The sequence below is a fragment of the Cyprinodon variegatus genome, unplaced genomic scaffold (assembly GCF_000732505.1).
Source record: "Cyprinodon variegatus isolate N-32 unplaced genomic scaffold, C_variegatus-1.0 Scaffold399, whole genome shotgun sequence".
Lineage (NCBI taxonomy): Eukaryota > Metazoa > Chordata > Actinopteri > Cyprinodontiformes > Cyprinodontidae > Cyprinodon > Cyprinodon variegatus.
In genome coordinates, this window is record NW_015150852.1 from 445,552 (window position 1) to 460,772 (window position 15,221).

At 37.4% G+C, this 15,221-nt stretch overlaps 1 protein-coding gene across 7 annotated transcripts in view; it reads left to right on the plus strand.

Moving 5' to 3' along the window:
• The window catches only part of cdk11a (cyclin-dependent kinase 11A), a 25,719-nt gene that overhangs the window by 1,656 nt on the left and 8,842 nt on the right, over nt 1-15,221 (plus strand). Inside the window, exons 2-19 of one of the 7 annotated variants that reach the window (XM_015387620.1) lie at nt 959-1,089; nt 1,290-1,429; nt 1,512-1,639; nt 1,710-1,857; nt 2,250-2,312; nt 3,240-3,373; nt 3,859-3,984; nt 4,072-4,170; nt 4,383-4,529; nt 4,613-4,687; nt 6,601-6,833; nt 9,200-9,290; nt 9,375-9,496; nt 9,593-9,698; nt 9,833-9,954; nt 12,996-13,103; nt 13,475-13,591; nt 13,959-14,107. In XM_015387620.1, coding sequence (XP_015243106.1) covers nt 973-1,089; nt 1,290-1,429; nt 1,512-1,639; nt 1,710-1,857; nt 2,250-2,312; nt 3,240-3,373; nt 3,859-3,984; nt 4,072-4,170; nt 4,383-4,529; nt 4,613-4,687; nt 6,601-6,833; nt 9,200-9,290; nt 9,375-9,496; nt 9,593-9,698; nt 9,833-9,954; nt 12,996-13,103; nt 13,475-13,591; nt 13,959-14,107 — 2,225 coding nt within the window. In that variant the 5' untranslated portion in view covers nt 959-972. Of the gene's footprint in view, nt 1-958; nt 1,090-1,289; nt 1,430-1,511; nt 1,640-1,709; nt 1,858-2,249; nt 2,313-3,239; nt 3,374-3,858; nt 3,994-4,071; nt 4,171-4,382; nt 4,530-4,612; nt 4,688-6,600; nt 6,834-9,199; nt 9,291-9,374; nt 9,497-9,592; nt 9,699-9,832; nt 9,955-12,995; nt 13,104-13,474; nt 13,592-13,958; nt 14,108-15,221 lie in introns of all 7 variants that reach the window. The other 6 variants (XM_015387618.1, XM_015387619.1, XM_015387623.1 and 3 more) reach the window with 6 other exon arrangements.

Consider the following 15,221-nt stretch of genomic DNA (forward strand, 5'->3'; position numbering starts at 1 on the left):
TGCTAATGCTAAGGCTAACGTTTGCTAACGCTTGGTAACGTGTTAGCATTTTGCTAACCCTAAAACTTACCCTAAGATTTATTAATCTTAATCTCTAACCTTTCAAAATAGATGAGCCCTTTAGCTTGGCTAAATCCCTCTTTTTACATCCCTTAGAATTCAGGGTATTTGTGAATGTGACTTTAGTAAAACAATACAGTAGAAAATTTTACCAGACGTATTTTGTATTTAGCAGGTGTCCATAGTTATATACTTTTATGTATTTTTATAAAATTCTTAAGATATTGTAACCTTGGGTTATTATTATTGGATATTTTTTTATGAGAAATATCCCTTTATACATATATTTTTTTTAATTTTCAATTTTCTTTTTCCCTCTAAGTTTGCTTGTAGAAGGTCTAGAATAGAAGTTATGTTAGTTTTATTACTCTTTTTGCTTGGGGTGACTGCTGCTTGGAAGAAATGATCTTTCAAACGAATAAACTGTAGTTTTAAAAGTTGGCACTTTTAGAGTTTTGGGTGTTTATCCTACTTTACACACCATGGTTTTAAAATATAAAACACAAGCATAGAAAGAGCTTCGGCTGAGTTAGATTGTTTCAGAAATCATTCTAAGTTATGTAAGAGTCACAGCTTACAGAAAAAATGTTTCTTTGTGTTTATTTTATTGCCTAAAATCCTGAAGACAGAGAAATCGGTAAAATGGCTCTATATTTTCATTATAAATTATTATTTTTGTTACTATTAATATTGACTGTGGGATTGTTTCGGTAATTAAACATTAGACCTGAAATTAAATCAAAGCCTTTGAGTCAGTTCTACTGCTCATGTAATTAGCACTGCTTAATTAAAGTGTCTGGTGTCCTTAAATGGATGTTTTCTGGCTCATAAAAGTAATGTGCACTACCTGTACTACTGATAAACCTTTGTTCATGTCTGTGTTTGTCATGTGAACCAGGTGGAGGCGAGTGGATGCTGATGGGGGACAAAAAGGAGACCTGGAAAGTTAAAACTCTTGACGAAATCTTACAGGAAAAAAAGCGCAGAAGAGAATTAGAAGAGAAAACCGATCTTAAGCGGCAGAAAAATGTAAAGTGTCTTCAAGAAAAAAACATGCATGCTGTGATGATGATCAAAACTAAACTGTGAATTCAAGTCATTATAGTGGGTTTCAGTAATTGATGTGTTGCTAAAATCTAATTTAACCTTGTTGTAGTGATTAGCTATGATCATTTAATGATTATTGTTTCAGATTTGATCCCTAATGGTGACCTTCTTGTTTTTCCCAGTTCTCCCACGGCGTTGTTCCACAGGCGAATGATCGGGAACCGAAACGAGACACTCCGGAGGAAGGAGAACTACGAGATCAAAGAATGGAAATAACAATTCGTAATTCCCCGTACGTACGGGAGGACTCAACAGAGGACAGGTAACTGAAATAATTATTTTTGTACTTTTGTTTATAGTGAAGGTTGTTATATCTAACAGCGTTTATGTTGCGTTTCTGGTAGAGGAGATGAAGATGAATCTTTAGCAATCAAGCCCCCACAGCAGGTAGCGAGGAAGGAAAAATCCCACCACCGAAAGGAAGAGAAGAGAAAGGATAAAAGACGTCACCGCAGCCACTCTGCCGAAGGAGGTCAGACATTTGATTGGTTTTCAGACAGAAATGTTTTGCTTGTTCTCTCTTTTGATTGTAAGTATTAAAGCAGGGGGAAAACACGTACGAGCCAAAGACAAAGAAAAAGAGCGAGATAGCGACCGCAGGAAGCGCCGATGGGAAGAAGATAAAGCCCGAAGAGACTGGGAGAGGCAGAAACGAAGGGAACAAGCCAGAGCTCATTCTCGCAGAGAGAGGTGAGCGCAGTAATGAAGAGCTCCTCATGTGATGGTAGGAAAGCAGATCTGGTTTAAATTAGAGTTGGGGTGGGCGATATGAAAATATTAAAGTTTGAGGAATTCCCAAAGCAGAGCTGTAGTGGCGTACAATCCATGCACTGCTCAGATGCATCAGTTCCTATTTCCTCCGTTTCCTTCAGCCTAATAAATCCTTTTTAACAGGAATGAAATAATTACTCTTTTAAATGTTTACTGTGGATCATTGAATAGTAAATGGAACAGTTTTAGAGTATAAGGATCTTTAAAGCCATATTTGCGTACGGTGCTACTAAAAACTCAGTTTTTTTGTTTGTTTTGTTTTGATTGTCCAACAAATGCAATTGAAGATATTTTGTCCTCATTACACACAGAAGAATACTACAAGAACACTCTCCTCCTCCAGCTGTTCCTAGGTCTCTAGCGCCTAAGGCTAAGTAAGTAAACACTTAGGTGGGTGTTTGCCGGCTCCAGATTGGTCTGGTTAGTCTGTTTTAACTTATCCACTTGTGAGGTTTTGTTTATTATCTACATTGTTTTTTAGGGATCTGCCTTTAGTTGGCAGGAAAATCAAAATGCTTCTTTTTTGTAGCATTGATACAGCAAACCTTAACAATTCAGTTTAATTGAAAGTTAAACTAAGAAAATATAATTTTTGCTTGTTAAAAAGGCTTAATATCATCAGAACAGCCTGAGCCCTGGGGATGAAAGACTATTTTATGTTGTTAAAGAAAAAAGAAACATTCTCAGTTTGTTTGTGAGAGATTCAGAGCATAGGAAGCAATGTTACATGGTTAACTACCATGCCACCATAAGGATAATATCAATGGTAACATTTATGATTAATTAAAAGATATCTGATTTAAGCTCAGAATAATTAATTTAAAGAACTTCTTATTGTCGTGATCCCTTAAATGTTCATCTTTCCCTGAGTTGTTTCTATTTTAAATTCAAATTAAATGTTTGAGGTTTGACAAAACAGTTTGAAACTGTTTATTTTAAGTACAAACTATTCCAGCGTATCAATTAAATATCAGTTGTTCCAACGAGTTAAATTTGTACAATTTTCAGAATCTGTTTAGACATACTCTGCTCTTTATTTTCCATTAGGATTTTTCTTTAATTTTAATGCTTTTTTTGTCGTGAAATTGTGCTGAAATCTGGATTTCTCTGTTCTAAAAGTTATTCTATATATCTACCATATTGCCCACCCCCTGAGTTCAGTGTTTCCTTCCAGTTTTGCTGTAGTTGTGCATTCACTCCCTAAAAATCTCTGAACCAGACAAACCCATTTGGTGGTGCAGAGTTTCCTGCTTTTCCTATTAGTTTAAACTATTCGTATCATTCGTCCTCTCCGACGACAGGGACCGTCTGGAACAGCAGGAGCGCCAGCGGGAGCGAGACCGAAAGATTCGAGAACAGAAGGATCAGCGGGAATTCAAAGACAGAGAGAGAAGGGTGGACGATCGACACAAAGAAAGAGGGACTCGACGAGAAAGTTAGTCTCTTTCCATGTGTTATTATTGTTCTTTCATGGTAATTGAATAATTTGTGACCCTCCAGGTGATAAAACCCGTTACATTAGAACCAAAGGTGAAATTTTACAGCTTTTCTGAACTGTGATTTTGCTTATTTCACCAAAAATGGAGCTTAAATATCTTATGTTACAAAAAAATCTCAGGCTTTATGTTTTGTGGGGATCTCCATAAAACTGAGATTCAAGAAAGTCACAGCATTTATAAATCCAGCATGTTTTTGTTAAAGACAGAGAATGGAAGCTCAAAGGGGTCTGATTTTAGGTAAAAAAGCGTTTGTTTTTTTTTTGTTTTTTTTTCCCCCCATCTCTGCTAATAGAGTAGAAAAGTAAAAAAGTAGTGAATACTTTTATTGTCCCACAATGGGGAAATTGTTGTAATGGAAATAACTCAACAGATTTAGTCATAAAACTCTGTTAACCTGCATTTTAAATCTTTAAATTCTCAGTGCCATCTCACCATCGCATGCTGCCTGATGAGTACGATGACAAGATCAAACCAGCTCACCACAGTCGCAGTCCAACCCGCGGCTCCCGGGACAGGTCCGAGCACAGTGAGCCGCGGAGGCTTCCACGTGAGTTTGGTATAAAACCTTTGAGCCCTTGAGAGAAAATCCTTTCTGTATCATTTGCATTTAGATTGATTTTAATTTTCTATTTAGCAACAAAAGACGAGAGGCCCGATATTCAAGACTTGCTTTCAGACCTCCAAGACATTAGTGATGCTGAAAGGAAGACGAGCACAGCAGAATCCTCCATGGGTAAGCTGCACATAGCAAACGCCCTCTAGCTTCTGCAATCCTACCCAAGTTATTCATCCTTTTATTAAAAGAAATTTAATAATTACCCTTTAACATGAACAAAAAAGTAAATAAATCTGATATCACTCACTGGTACTTTCATTTTATCAGTCAAACTCACTCACGTCTGTTTGTTGTTTTTTTTGCATTTGCTATCTTTCTATCTTGTTTAGCATCAGGGTCGGGATCTGAAGAGGAGGAGGAAGATGATGAGGAAGAAGGCCAAGATGAGTCCAGCAGCCAGAGTGAGGGTGAGGAGGAGGAAGGGGAGGAAGAGGAGGAGTCTGCCTCGGCCTCGGGGCGGTCTGAGCAGAGTGCTGGTGAAATATATTAAACTTCCTTCTCTAAATGTTAGGCATGTCTAATAACAACCGTGATTAATGCAAAAACTTTTGCTTCTCAGAGGATATAAGCGAGGAAGAGCAGTCAGAGGAAGAATTTGAAGAAGAGCGGGAAAATGGAAAGCACATACCTGCAGGTTGGTAGCTCACCGACGTATTAGCTACTTTTTGGAAGTAATTATAGAGAAATATGAAGATATTGAACTTTTAAAAATGATGTGAATCTTTCAACAGCTTCTTTTTGAGGTCCATTTCTCTTTATTTGAATTTAAACTAGGGATTTCACAGGCAGGGTTGTTAACATTAGTGATGTTTACATGCACAAAATTTAACTCTCGGATTAGATTGTGTATGGACTAGAAAACAAAATATAATCAGGTTCTACCGTTTAAATGGGCATAATTACCCAAATAAAACGGCTAGTCTGTCTAAAAATGTTTTTTTCCTCAGACTTAATGATTTTAACCTTTCTGACATGAAATATTTTGACCAGTGCTTTGTTGGTCTACCTATTCTTCAAATCTCTTTTTAAAGACAAAAAAATATTAAATCAACAAAACAAGTGTCACAGTTTAAAGTGTATTACTTGTTTTCAAGCTGTGCAATTAGCAGATAACTAATAAGGTTGTATGTAAAAAGCATGGCTGTGAGGTTCACTTGGGTGTGCAGCTCATAAACGTATCAGTAGTGGATCAATAACAGATAGTAGGAGCTGAGTTTCATTGAGGACTATGCTACCAGTCATTTGGAAATGCCTCTATCAATATGCTTAATTCAGTAATGAAAAACTTGTTTTATTTTTTCTTTAAAGAACATCCTCAGATTTAAGTGTTTTGAAAGCAAAATATCATCTTTACATGAGATGATTTTACTTAAAAGAGCAAAAGATGAAACCTAATGTTACAAAGATGATAAACAAAGAGCAGCGGGCTGCTTGTCTTCTTGAAATTGGGGGGTCTGCTGTAAGGAATTGACAAAAAAACCCCACAAACCCTTTGTAACTTATTATAACTGCATTTTTAAGTTAATTTGAACCGAGTTTGGAAAATACAAGGAAATAAAAAAGATCCAATCTAGAATGAGGGAAACCTTTGTAGCTTTAAATCTCTAAATGTAGTTTGCTCTTCAGATTCTGGGTGATCAAAAGTCTTGAAAAATTGATAAAACTGCATATCTATGCCTCTGAAAATAATAATAAAATTATAACTGAGATATGGATTGATCTATAATACAGACTTAAAAAAAATGAATTGTCACATCATTACAATGAGTAAGATAGTTAACCCTGAGAGGCAAACTGAAGATCCATTTTTCTTACAACTTATTCATCTGGATAATTATTTAGGTGGAAATATTTTGACAGTTAATGAAAAAAACCCGTATAGTCCAACATCAAGTGACTTCATTTGCTTATGATTTTAGAAAAGTTTTAAATATTTCCTGAATTATGATTTATTTATTTAATCTTAATTTTATCTAATCTTTATTTATTTTATTTAAGCTTTACTATTTAATTATTTTATTTAATTATTAAAGTTAAGTCAGTGCGATGTACCGTAATTAGGGCTGCAACTAACAATTATTTTGCAAATCGATTAATCTGTCGGTTATAGCCAAAGGTTCCTTTAAGAAGATTTTTGCAAATTTTAACGAGGTGAAACTAAAACTTTTCCACTTGAGGAATTTTGAATAGAGCATATTGACAGACAAAAATTATAATTTTTTTTTATCTTAAATGCGGTGTTTACATATGTTGTATCAATTTTGGTATATTTATTGCTCTAAGTGGGTCGCTCTGTCAGCTAAAGGTAGGTTTAGAGTCTATATACTCCATTTTAGGATTAATCAATTACTAAATTAGTTGAGGAACATTTCAATAATTGATTGATGATTTATTTCTTAAGCCCTAACCGTAATGTTTGGTTAGACTTTAATTTAGAGCACCTCCTCTAAAGACAGAGAAATTCAGCTACAGAAGCAAAAGATTGAACAAGTAATTTGTGAATTCTAGACCCTCACGAGTCGACTAATATCACCATCTCTGTCGCAGTTCCAGAATCCCGATTCGACCACGATTCTGAGGAGAGTGGAGAGGAGGAAGAGGAGGAGGAGGAAGATGAAGAAGAGGAAGAGGAGGAAGAAGGCAAAGAGGGCTTACCCACCCCTCAGTCCCAAACTCATTCCCACTCCGCTACGCCCGAGGAGAACTACATCCCAGATTCTCCTCCAGTTTCACCGGTGGAGCTGAAGAAGGAGCTGCCCAAATACCTGCCGGCTCTGCAGGTGAGTCTCAGCAGCAGATTGTCCCTCTGTTGGCTCCACTGAAATCACAGCTTTCAGAATTCCCAACAAAAGCCTTTATAGTGATACTGGGGCAAGCGACGTCAGTGATGGGCTTGTAAAATGTAAACGTAGGATATTTAGAGACTTTTTAGATGTGGAATAAAGAACATTATCAAGTCAAACCAGGAGATGCATCAGGTTTCAACCCTTCCAGGAAAACGTCTGACCCAAAAACACTTTCACTTTAATTTTACAGTAATCCCCAAGAATCGTCATAAGATCCCATCTGTCTTTTTTGTTCCATTGCGTTGCTGAAATACTACTCAGCTTTCCTTCTCCTGTGAATGAGGCTGTTAAGTTTCTAGCTGCAAACCTGCACCAATGAAGAAACGATGGGCGGTAGGGCTGGGTAAAAAATTTGATTTAATCGATTTTGAATCGATTCCTTTACATTTTTGCAAAATCGATGTCTAGGGAATAAGATCGATTAGTTTTATAGTGACGCGCGTGACGTTCACATTCAAATGAGCAGGAAAGATGCACTCAAGATTACTTCAAGCCAGACAACTGCAAATATAGCCAATGGGTTGACTGAAGACATTAACAAATGGGGGCTGACCAGCAAACACCCTGTAATTGATACAGACAACGCTGCACATATGGTTTGTGCAGTGAAGATAAAGCAGCTCATGCATGTCTGCTGTGTCACGTCTGCTCGCTCGAGTGAGGCTTCACTTTTTTTACTTTTCACAAACAAGTTTGCACTTTTGAGACAGTTTTGTTTACATCTCAAGTTTAAACTGTGCGATTTACAAGTTTGCACTTTGTGTTTAATATGATAAGAAAAAATAAAATACATGAGTATTTTGAAACACAGTTGAACCACTTTCATTGTTGTAAAAACAGATCAAATTGAAATTAATCGATTTAGAACTATAGGAATCGAATCGATTCAGGACTTTGGCGTAAATACCCAATGGGCCTAATGGGCGGGGCTTACGTTGTGCTCACATCTTTGCCTCGCTTCTTCTCTTCTAACACTGTTGTCAACCAGCTAACGACTTTTAAGACCCTCTAGCAACTTTTATTTTTCTAAAAGCAAAGTGCAATGAAAATAGTTATTTATTTCTGTGTTGTTGACGACTATTCTCTGAGCTCACTGTATTGGGCAAACAGCGAGCGCAGCTGCTTTGGCGCTGATTGGCTCCCAGTGCAGCAGACTGCCTGAGGTCAGAGGAGAGGCAAGATCAACATGTGTGTTTCCCCACTAATTGAATTATGCATGAGCAAAGTTTCCAGTGATTCTCCCCTAGATTACACAGCAGGATGTAAATATAAGTTAGACATAATCTTTAAACGAATGTTATGGGGGTTTTTTCTCTGAAAATGTAGCACTTAGATAATTCACAAACTGCCTCTCTTATTAATCACCACATCAGCTCTGTGGGCCTCTTACATCTTCTCCCTGAATTTGATAATATTAAAAATGTTCTATAGTTTTGATTCAGGTAAAATATTAATGAATACTTTGAATTATTTTACAGAGTTCCTTTTTTATATTTTGTGATATTTTGAGTAGAGCTGGTTCATTGTTTGTATTTGTGATATAATCACTATTTAACTAAATAAAATAAATTCTCCCCTCCAGTTTTATAGGTGGCGGTAATAGCATATTTGCCCCACATAGAATGGATGAGAGTTGCAGCTTAAGCACATATCCATTAAAAAATGAAACATATAGACCAGAGGTCACAGATTAAGGGACCGTGGTCCGGATCCGGACCCACCTGCTGGCTAATCCGGAACCAACCTGATTTAGAACATTTATAAATTACAGCATGTTGTCTAATGACAGGGTCTAGCTTTACTTGCGCTGCTTCTCCTGTTAATATGGTAACGGTCCTCCAGGGCGCCTGGGACCAGGCTACACGTGATACAAATTAGCCAATGAGCGGCTGTCAGTCTGGGTTACTGCTGCTGCTACTTTTAGACACAGCAGGCAAACCTGTGGCAAGCTGGGCGATGGGAAAGAAGGAGAAGATGAGAAAATGAAAGCAGAGTAAGTATGGACTGCTGAAAAGGCTTTGGTGAACTGGTGAAAGAAAAGTGAAATGGCGTGCTCAAAGATGATCAACCTGCTGCTGTGAAGCAGGATTCTCCACCATGACCATAATCAAAAATAAATATGGATCCAGGCTCAAAATAAACACCTTGATATGTGCTTTAGAATGGCTTTGCCTCCATTCAAACCCAGGTTTAAAGCCTTGCAGGGCAGCATAAAGCATTCAGTCAGCTTAGGGGAAGCGCATGCTGGTTGTCTTCATTAATGGTTTTTTATTATCTTATGATTGTAACGCTGTGTTCAGGGTTGCCGGAGTGTCGAAGAGTTTCAGTGTCTGAACCGAATAGAGGAGGGAACCTATGGAGTGGTTTACCGAGCAAAGGACAAGAAGACCGGTATGAGAATGAGCTGCTGGGTGTGTTTTCATTCTCCTAGTTTTAAAACAGGCCTGTGTGAGATCAATGCTGTTATATTTGTAGATGAGATTGTTGCCCTGAAGAGACTGAAGATGGAGAAGGAGAAGGAAGGCTTTCCCATCACATCTTTAAGAGAGATTAACACAATCCTCAAAGCCCAGCATCCAAATATCGTCACAGTCAGGGTGAGACAACTTGACGTCACGTTCGGGCAATAATATTTGCTTTTTGTGATATTTGTAGAATGATGACGTTCTGATTGTTTTGTTCATTTATGGCAGGAAATAGTAGTTGGAAGCAATATGGATAAGATCTACATTGTGATGAACTACGTAGAGCATGACCTGAAGAGTCTAATGGAAACCATGAAGCAGCCCTTCTTGCCTGGTAATATGGTGTAACATTCCTTTATGTTTAAAAGTAGAGAATTACTTCTTTAGTCATTTATTTTTAAAAATGTGTTTGTTTTTTTACCAGAAGCATACTTACAGTGTGTTACTCTTTTTTATTTTTTTTTTTAGGTGAAATAAAGACACTTATGCTTCAGCTGCTTCGGGGAGTCCGACATCTCCACGACAACTGGATCCTCCATCGGGATCTCAAGACGTCTAACTTGCTGCTGAGCCATAAGGGAATCCTCAAGGTAAACTGGTGCTGCAGTTCCAAGCTACCACCCTAAAATGAAACTGTATGTGGTGGATTAATGCGGTCGAAGAAAAGGCAATAACGTGGTCGTATGGCTTAAATGTCCTGATTTAAACGTAATTATTAATCTCTAAGGTTTAAGTTTATTAAAAGCCTCATTAAAAACTTCATCGGCTAGGACTCCTATTATCTGAGTTCAGTCATGGCTGCAATTCCTTAATGAAATTTGCAAAGATTAAGCATTAACACAAGGGAGAGAAAAAAAAGTTGCTTTTTTTTCTCTCCCTTGTGTTAATGCTTCATTTAGTATTGGTGGAAACTTACCCCAGAACACCACTGTGGTGAAAACAAAGAGGTACCCATTAAACTGAGCTATTACTGGGTGTCTTTTTTTCTTTTAGCTTTTCAAATTGGATGAAATTAATAAGATATTTCTAGTTAAAGTTTAAAGCATTTTCCTTTAAAATGGTTGTTAATGTTGAGCCCTCTTCTTGATTTCTGCAGCTGTGTGTTTGATTCTTCTCATGCCAGCTGACCGTGGTTTCTTTCCATGGCTACCTCTTTGTGATGTTATTTCCAGGATGGAGCAGTTGATTACTACCTAATGAGGCCGGGCTTAAAATTCTAGTTTAAGATTAGAAATAGTCCCAAGTTCTTATTAATGAGCTAGAAACAATAGAAAAGCTACCCTCATTTTTTCTTTAAGCTGCTTGCTGCTCCCTGAGGTGAGGCAGGGCTTCTGTCTATAGGGCTGGGTATTGTTCAAAAATTTTCGGTTCCGGTACCAATACCGATACCTTCACTTCGATACCGGTTCCTGAACGATACTTTTTTCGATACCAGTTTTATAATATCAATTCGAAAATAAAAGAAAATTACACAACATAAAGAAGTACAAATCTTGAGTTTTATTTTAAGCTCTGATTTTTCCATTTACATTTTTCCTCTTACATTAAAAAAAAAAAAAAAAATCAGTGTCTAATATGCACTGTCACATTGTGAGGACATTTTTACTTAGCAGTTTTCCTTTAGAAAAATTACCATGTCTGACATGTGGGGGTCTGAGCGGCTCCGACAGAAATATTGGAAGGCAGGATGAACTGACTGCACTGATTAAGTTTTAAGGTGGATTTTCCCACTTAAAAACATAATAAAACTACTTTATTCCCACTGATCACAGCAAATATAGCTGCAAGGCAGAAAAAGGATAGAGTAGCTCCGCCCACACTTTTGCACCGCGCAGCCAGAGCAGCAAAGCTTCTTCAGCCGCGCGTCAGAAACTGGTACAAGCAGCAAAAAAGGAAGCAGCAGACGCGATTTTGCTGCTCCTGCTGCATCCAGTTTGAAAGCAGCATGATTCACTCCGCTCTGGCTTTGCTCTGCCCACGGGCTGCTGAGAGGAGGATGGTCGCGCTGGCTGCGGTCCGCTCTTCTTGCAGTCAAACACCGAGCAACTTTCTGCTCTTAAATTATTTCCGTGCACGATGTATTGCATTGCGCCCTATTGGCATCAGTCTTAATAAAGTGAAGCCACACTTTTGACCTGGGGGGCATTTTAAAGGGGTTCCGCCGCACACAACCAGTTCACAACAGATACACAGGAACCCTGGCTGTAGGCATGACCACCTGTGTATTTTTCCTGGATGACGCAATCACGTTAAGTGTTACAGCCAATCACCGAAACTTGGTACCGAAAGACGAGGCAAGTTTCGATACTCTGAAGAACCGAAGCATTTCGGTCGGTACCATAAAAGAACCGAAGTTCGGTACCCAGCCCTATCTGTCTACATATTGGTGTGTTTAACTGCCTCACTGTGACTGCATGGACTTATCTACTGGAGCACAAAATGGTTTTCATTATATTTGATCAGCTGCTAATTTTTACCTCCAAAGTGTCAAATTTGATCACCTCCTTGATAATGGGTTAAATGGAAATATGTCTGTACATTGTTTTTATTTTATCTTGCATTTCTACCCTACCTAAAATATTTTCCCTCATATTTAACATTGTAAGTGTCATAAATAAATGAGTTTATGAAAAATAAATAAAGCATCTTTATTTGAAGTAATATGTTAATTGATAAAATTTAAATATAATTTTGTTATAATAATGAAATAGATTTGAAGCAGTAGTTTTTTACAAGGAAGAAATGCGGAGCCTTATATGTGAGGTCATCTCCTTGGCTTTATTTATTAAAACTCTGTTCATGCTGATAATTTACTCTGAAATTATGGGATTCTTTTTCAGTTTGTCACAGCTTGGAGATGATTTTAGGATAAATCTTTAAAACCCTGTCAGTTATTTTTTCTTGCTTAAAATGTGAGGAAGTCCCTTTAAAGAGGCCATATGGCGCTACATCAACACTTTTGGCCCATAAATGTACATTATTGTTTGCTTGGATACCTTAATCTCAATCTTCATATTCTGTTTGAGTCATATTTTTCAATCCCTACAGTTGTACTTTTTCCATTTTTTTTTTAGAATCATCATAATGTTCAGTCCCAAAACGTCTAAATGAGGATATAGACTTATGAATTACCATTTTTAAAAGAAACTGAAATGAAGGATTTAAAAGCATATGTCTCCTATTAAAAAAATGATTGCAGCCAGTAATGCTGCAACTGCATTGGTAAAAAAAAAAAAAAGCAATCATATTGACAGAAATATAAGTTTCTGTTCAACACTGCTGCAGCCAAACGTCTGTGGACATGATTAAAAAGAAAAACTGTTTTTTAGCCCACTGGGGAAATACATTAATAACAATTGTGGTAAATAAGTTTCAGGGGAAAAACATTCTGAGGCTTATAGTCAAAATAAACATTAATATAAATTGTTTTCATGTCAAAAACAAATCTGTAACTTGTAGACACCTGTCAGCTTAACTATAAATCCAACCTGATATTAAATCTAATAATTCCCACAGTTGTTAAATGATCTGACTTGATATAGATGCATTCTGGGAAATCTAAACACATGACACCAACCTTTGCCAAAGCACTGGAGTCTTACAGTTTTCCCTGTTCCTCCCTGTACTGTAGATCGGGGACTTTGGTTTGGCGCGGGAGTACGGTTCTCCCCTCAAGCAGTACACTCCTGTTGTCGTGACCCTGTGGTACCGATCTCCAGAGCTGCTGCTTGGAGCCAAGGTGAGATTTCAATTTCACACTGCCTTCTCAAACCCCTGGGGTTGGTTAGAAATACCTGAGCAGCAGCTAACATGGCAAACATGAAGGTGATGAACTTCGTCTGAGCCGATTGCATCATCTGGACTGTTAGACTCTGAGATATATTTCCATTAAAAGACAACATCTGTGAAGCATTTGGCTCGTAAGTCACTAAATACCTCAAGTTGCTGCAGGAGTTGTAGAGTGTGGGCTTTATTCAGCCAGACGGCAGAGGCCCAGGAAGCTATCAGAGAACATCCTCTCTCTCTGTGTGTTGCGGTAGGATTTTGCCAGGCAGACTGTCTACTTGATGTTTCTGTGGATTACTACTCTGTTTGTTCTTCTCTCCACAGGAGTACTCTACAGCTGTGGACATGTGGTCAGTGGGCTGCATATTTGGCGAGCTCCTCACCCAGAAACCTCTTTTCCCTGGAAAGTCTGAAATCGACCAAATTAACAAGATTTACAAGGTGAATACCGTTATTTGCCTTTCAAATTTAAACTAAACAGCCACGAAAAAGACCAATATTACCTTGTTTACTGTCTATAAATTAAGTGTGCCGATTTTCTTTTTTTAATTTAGTATCAAGACTGTAGTTCATCGGTTCCTCTCTGGGGGGAGCTGTTGGCAGAAAACTGACTTAAAAGCTTTCCATAAACATTATAAAATCATATACCCATTTATGAATTAAATGAATAAAATAATACATATATATTTCATATCTCCTGAAAAGGAAATTTGCTCTCTAACTGAAGTTAAACATCTTCAAACCAATCTATTATTCCTGCTGAAAGCGAAATACTTGACATGAGTGTCTGTGAATGTGTTAACTGTAGGATTTGGGGTCGCCAAGTGAGAAGATCTGGCCAGGCTACAGTGAATTACCTGCTGTGAAGAAGATGAGCTTCACAGAGTACCCCTACAATAACCTGCGAAAGCGCTTTGGAGCCCTGCTGTCCGACCAAGGCTTCGACCTCATGAACAAGTAGGGCTTCTTCTCATATATTTAAAGTCAAAACTTCATTCTTTCCGTAATATAGCATATTATCACACTATCGTTTGGTTTTAATCCAGCCTTTTATTTGAATATATGTATTCAATGGGGGAAGGATTCCCACATTAAAAAAAAAAAATTATTTTCCTAATTTCTTGTCCGACTGCCATTAATTGTTGATCAGGGTGATCGTTTATCATATCACAAAAATTTAGATTGACCGCATAAAGAATGAATTAATATGAATGATGTTTAACAACATCATAGGATTGGCGATTAAGTGACTATATTCAGTATTTGTGTTGTGATAATATTCACACTTTATGTAACTAGCCTATTTTCAAATTTGTGTTTTTTTTAAAAGCATGATCTGTGATTGTGGGCTTATAATCGGCGTGGCATGTAGTCACAGCCATACAGTTACCTAAGAAACACTGTAAAAAGGTCATTAAGAGATTTTTCATCCTCACTTTTATCGTCTTCTTGATAGTACCACTAAATATCATAAGGTTTTAAGTCTAGATCTCCCAGCGCCATTGGCTGGAGCGTTTTGTTTCATATGCCGCATTTCTAAAGTTAATCAAGAAGGCTGGGAACTTTATGAAACCCTGACCGCCATTTTTCCCTGAGTAGCAGTAAAGCTTGGTCTCTCTGTATAATGAGGTCTAGATCAGAGTTTTGACTTTTTTTTTTAATTTCAATTATTTTCTGTGTAAAACATTCCAGCATACCTTTTTCCTTTTGAGACATTTTTACCTTCCTGTATCAAGAGCAGTTAACATTGAATAGTTTAGACTCCGATGTTTTGATTAGCTTAAAAAAAGGAATCCCTTTTAGCAGTGATACAGAGATGCATCTTGCTATGTTAAAATGCCCTGGCACAATAATGAGGATATCTGCTTTTTTTTTCTCCATTATTTCACATTGAATTTCTCATTAAAATGCTTAATATTATTTTTTAAATTTAATCTGTTAAATGACAGAGTTTTTGTTGAAACCATAAGATTTTTTTCAATTATCTCCGCTGTCTCTAATTACTGATCCCGGTTGTTTTCATGGACAGGATCTCTGGGTGTAGTCATGGAGAGAAGGATGTTTGATTTGG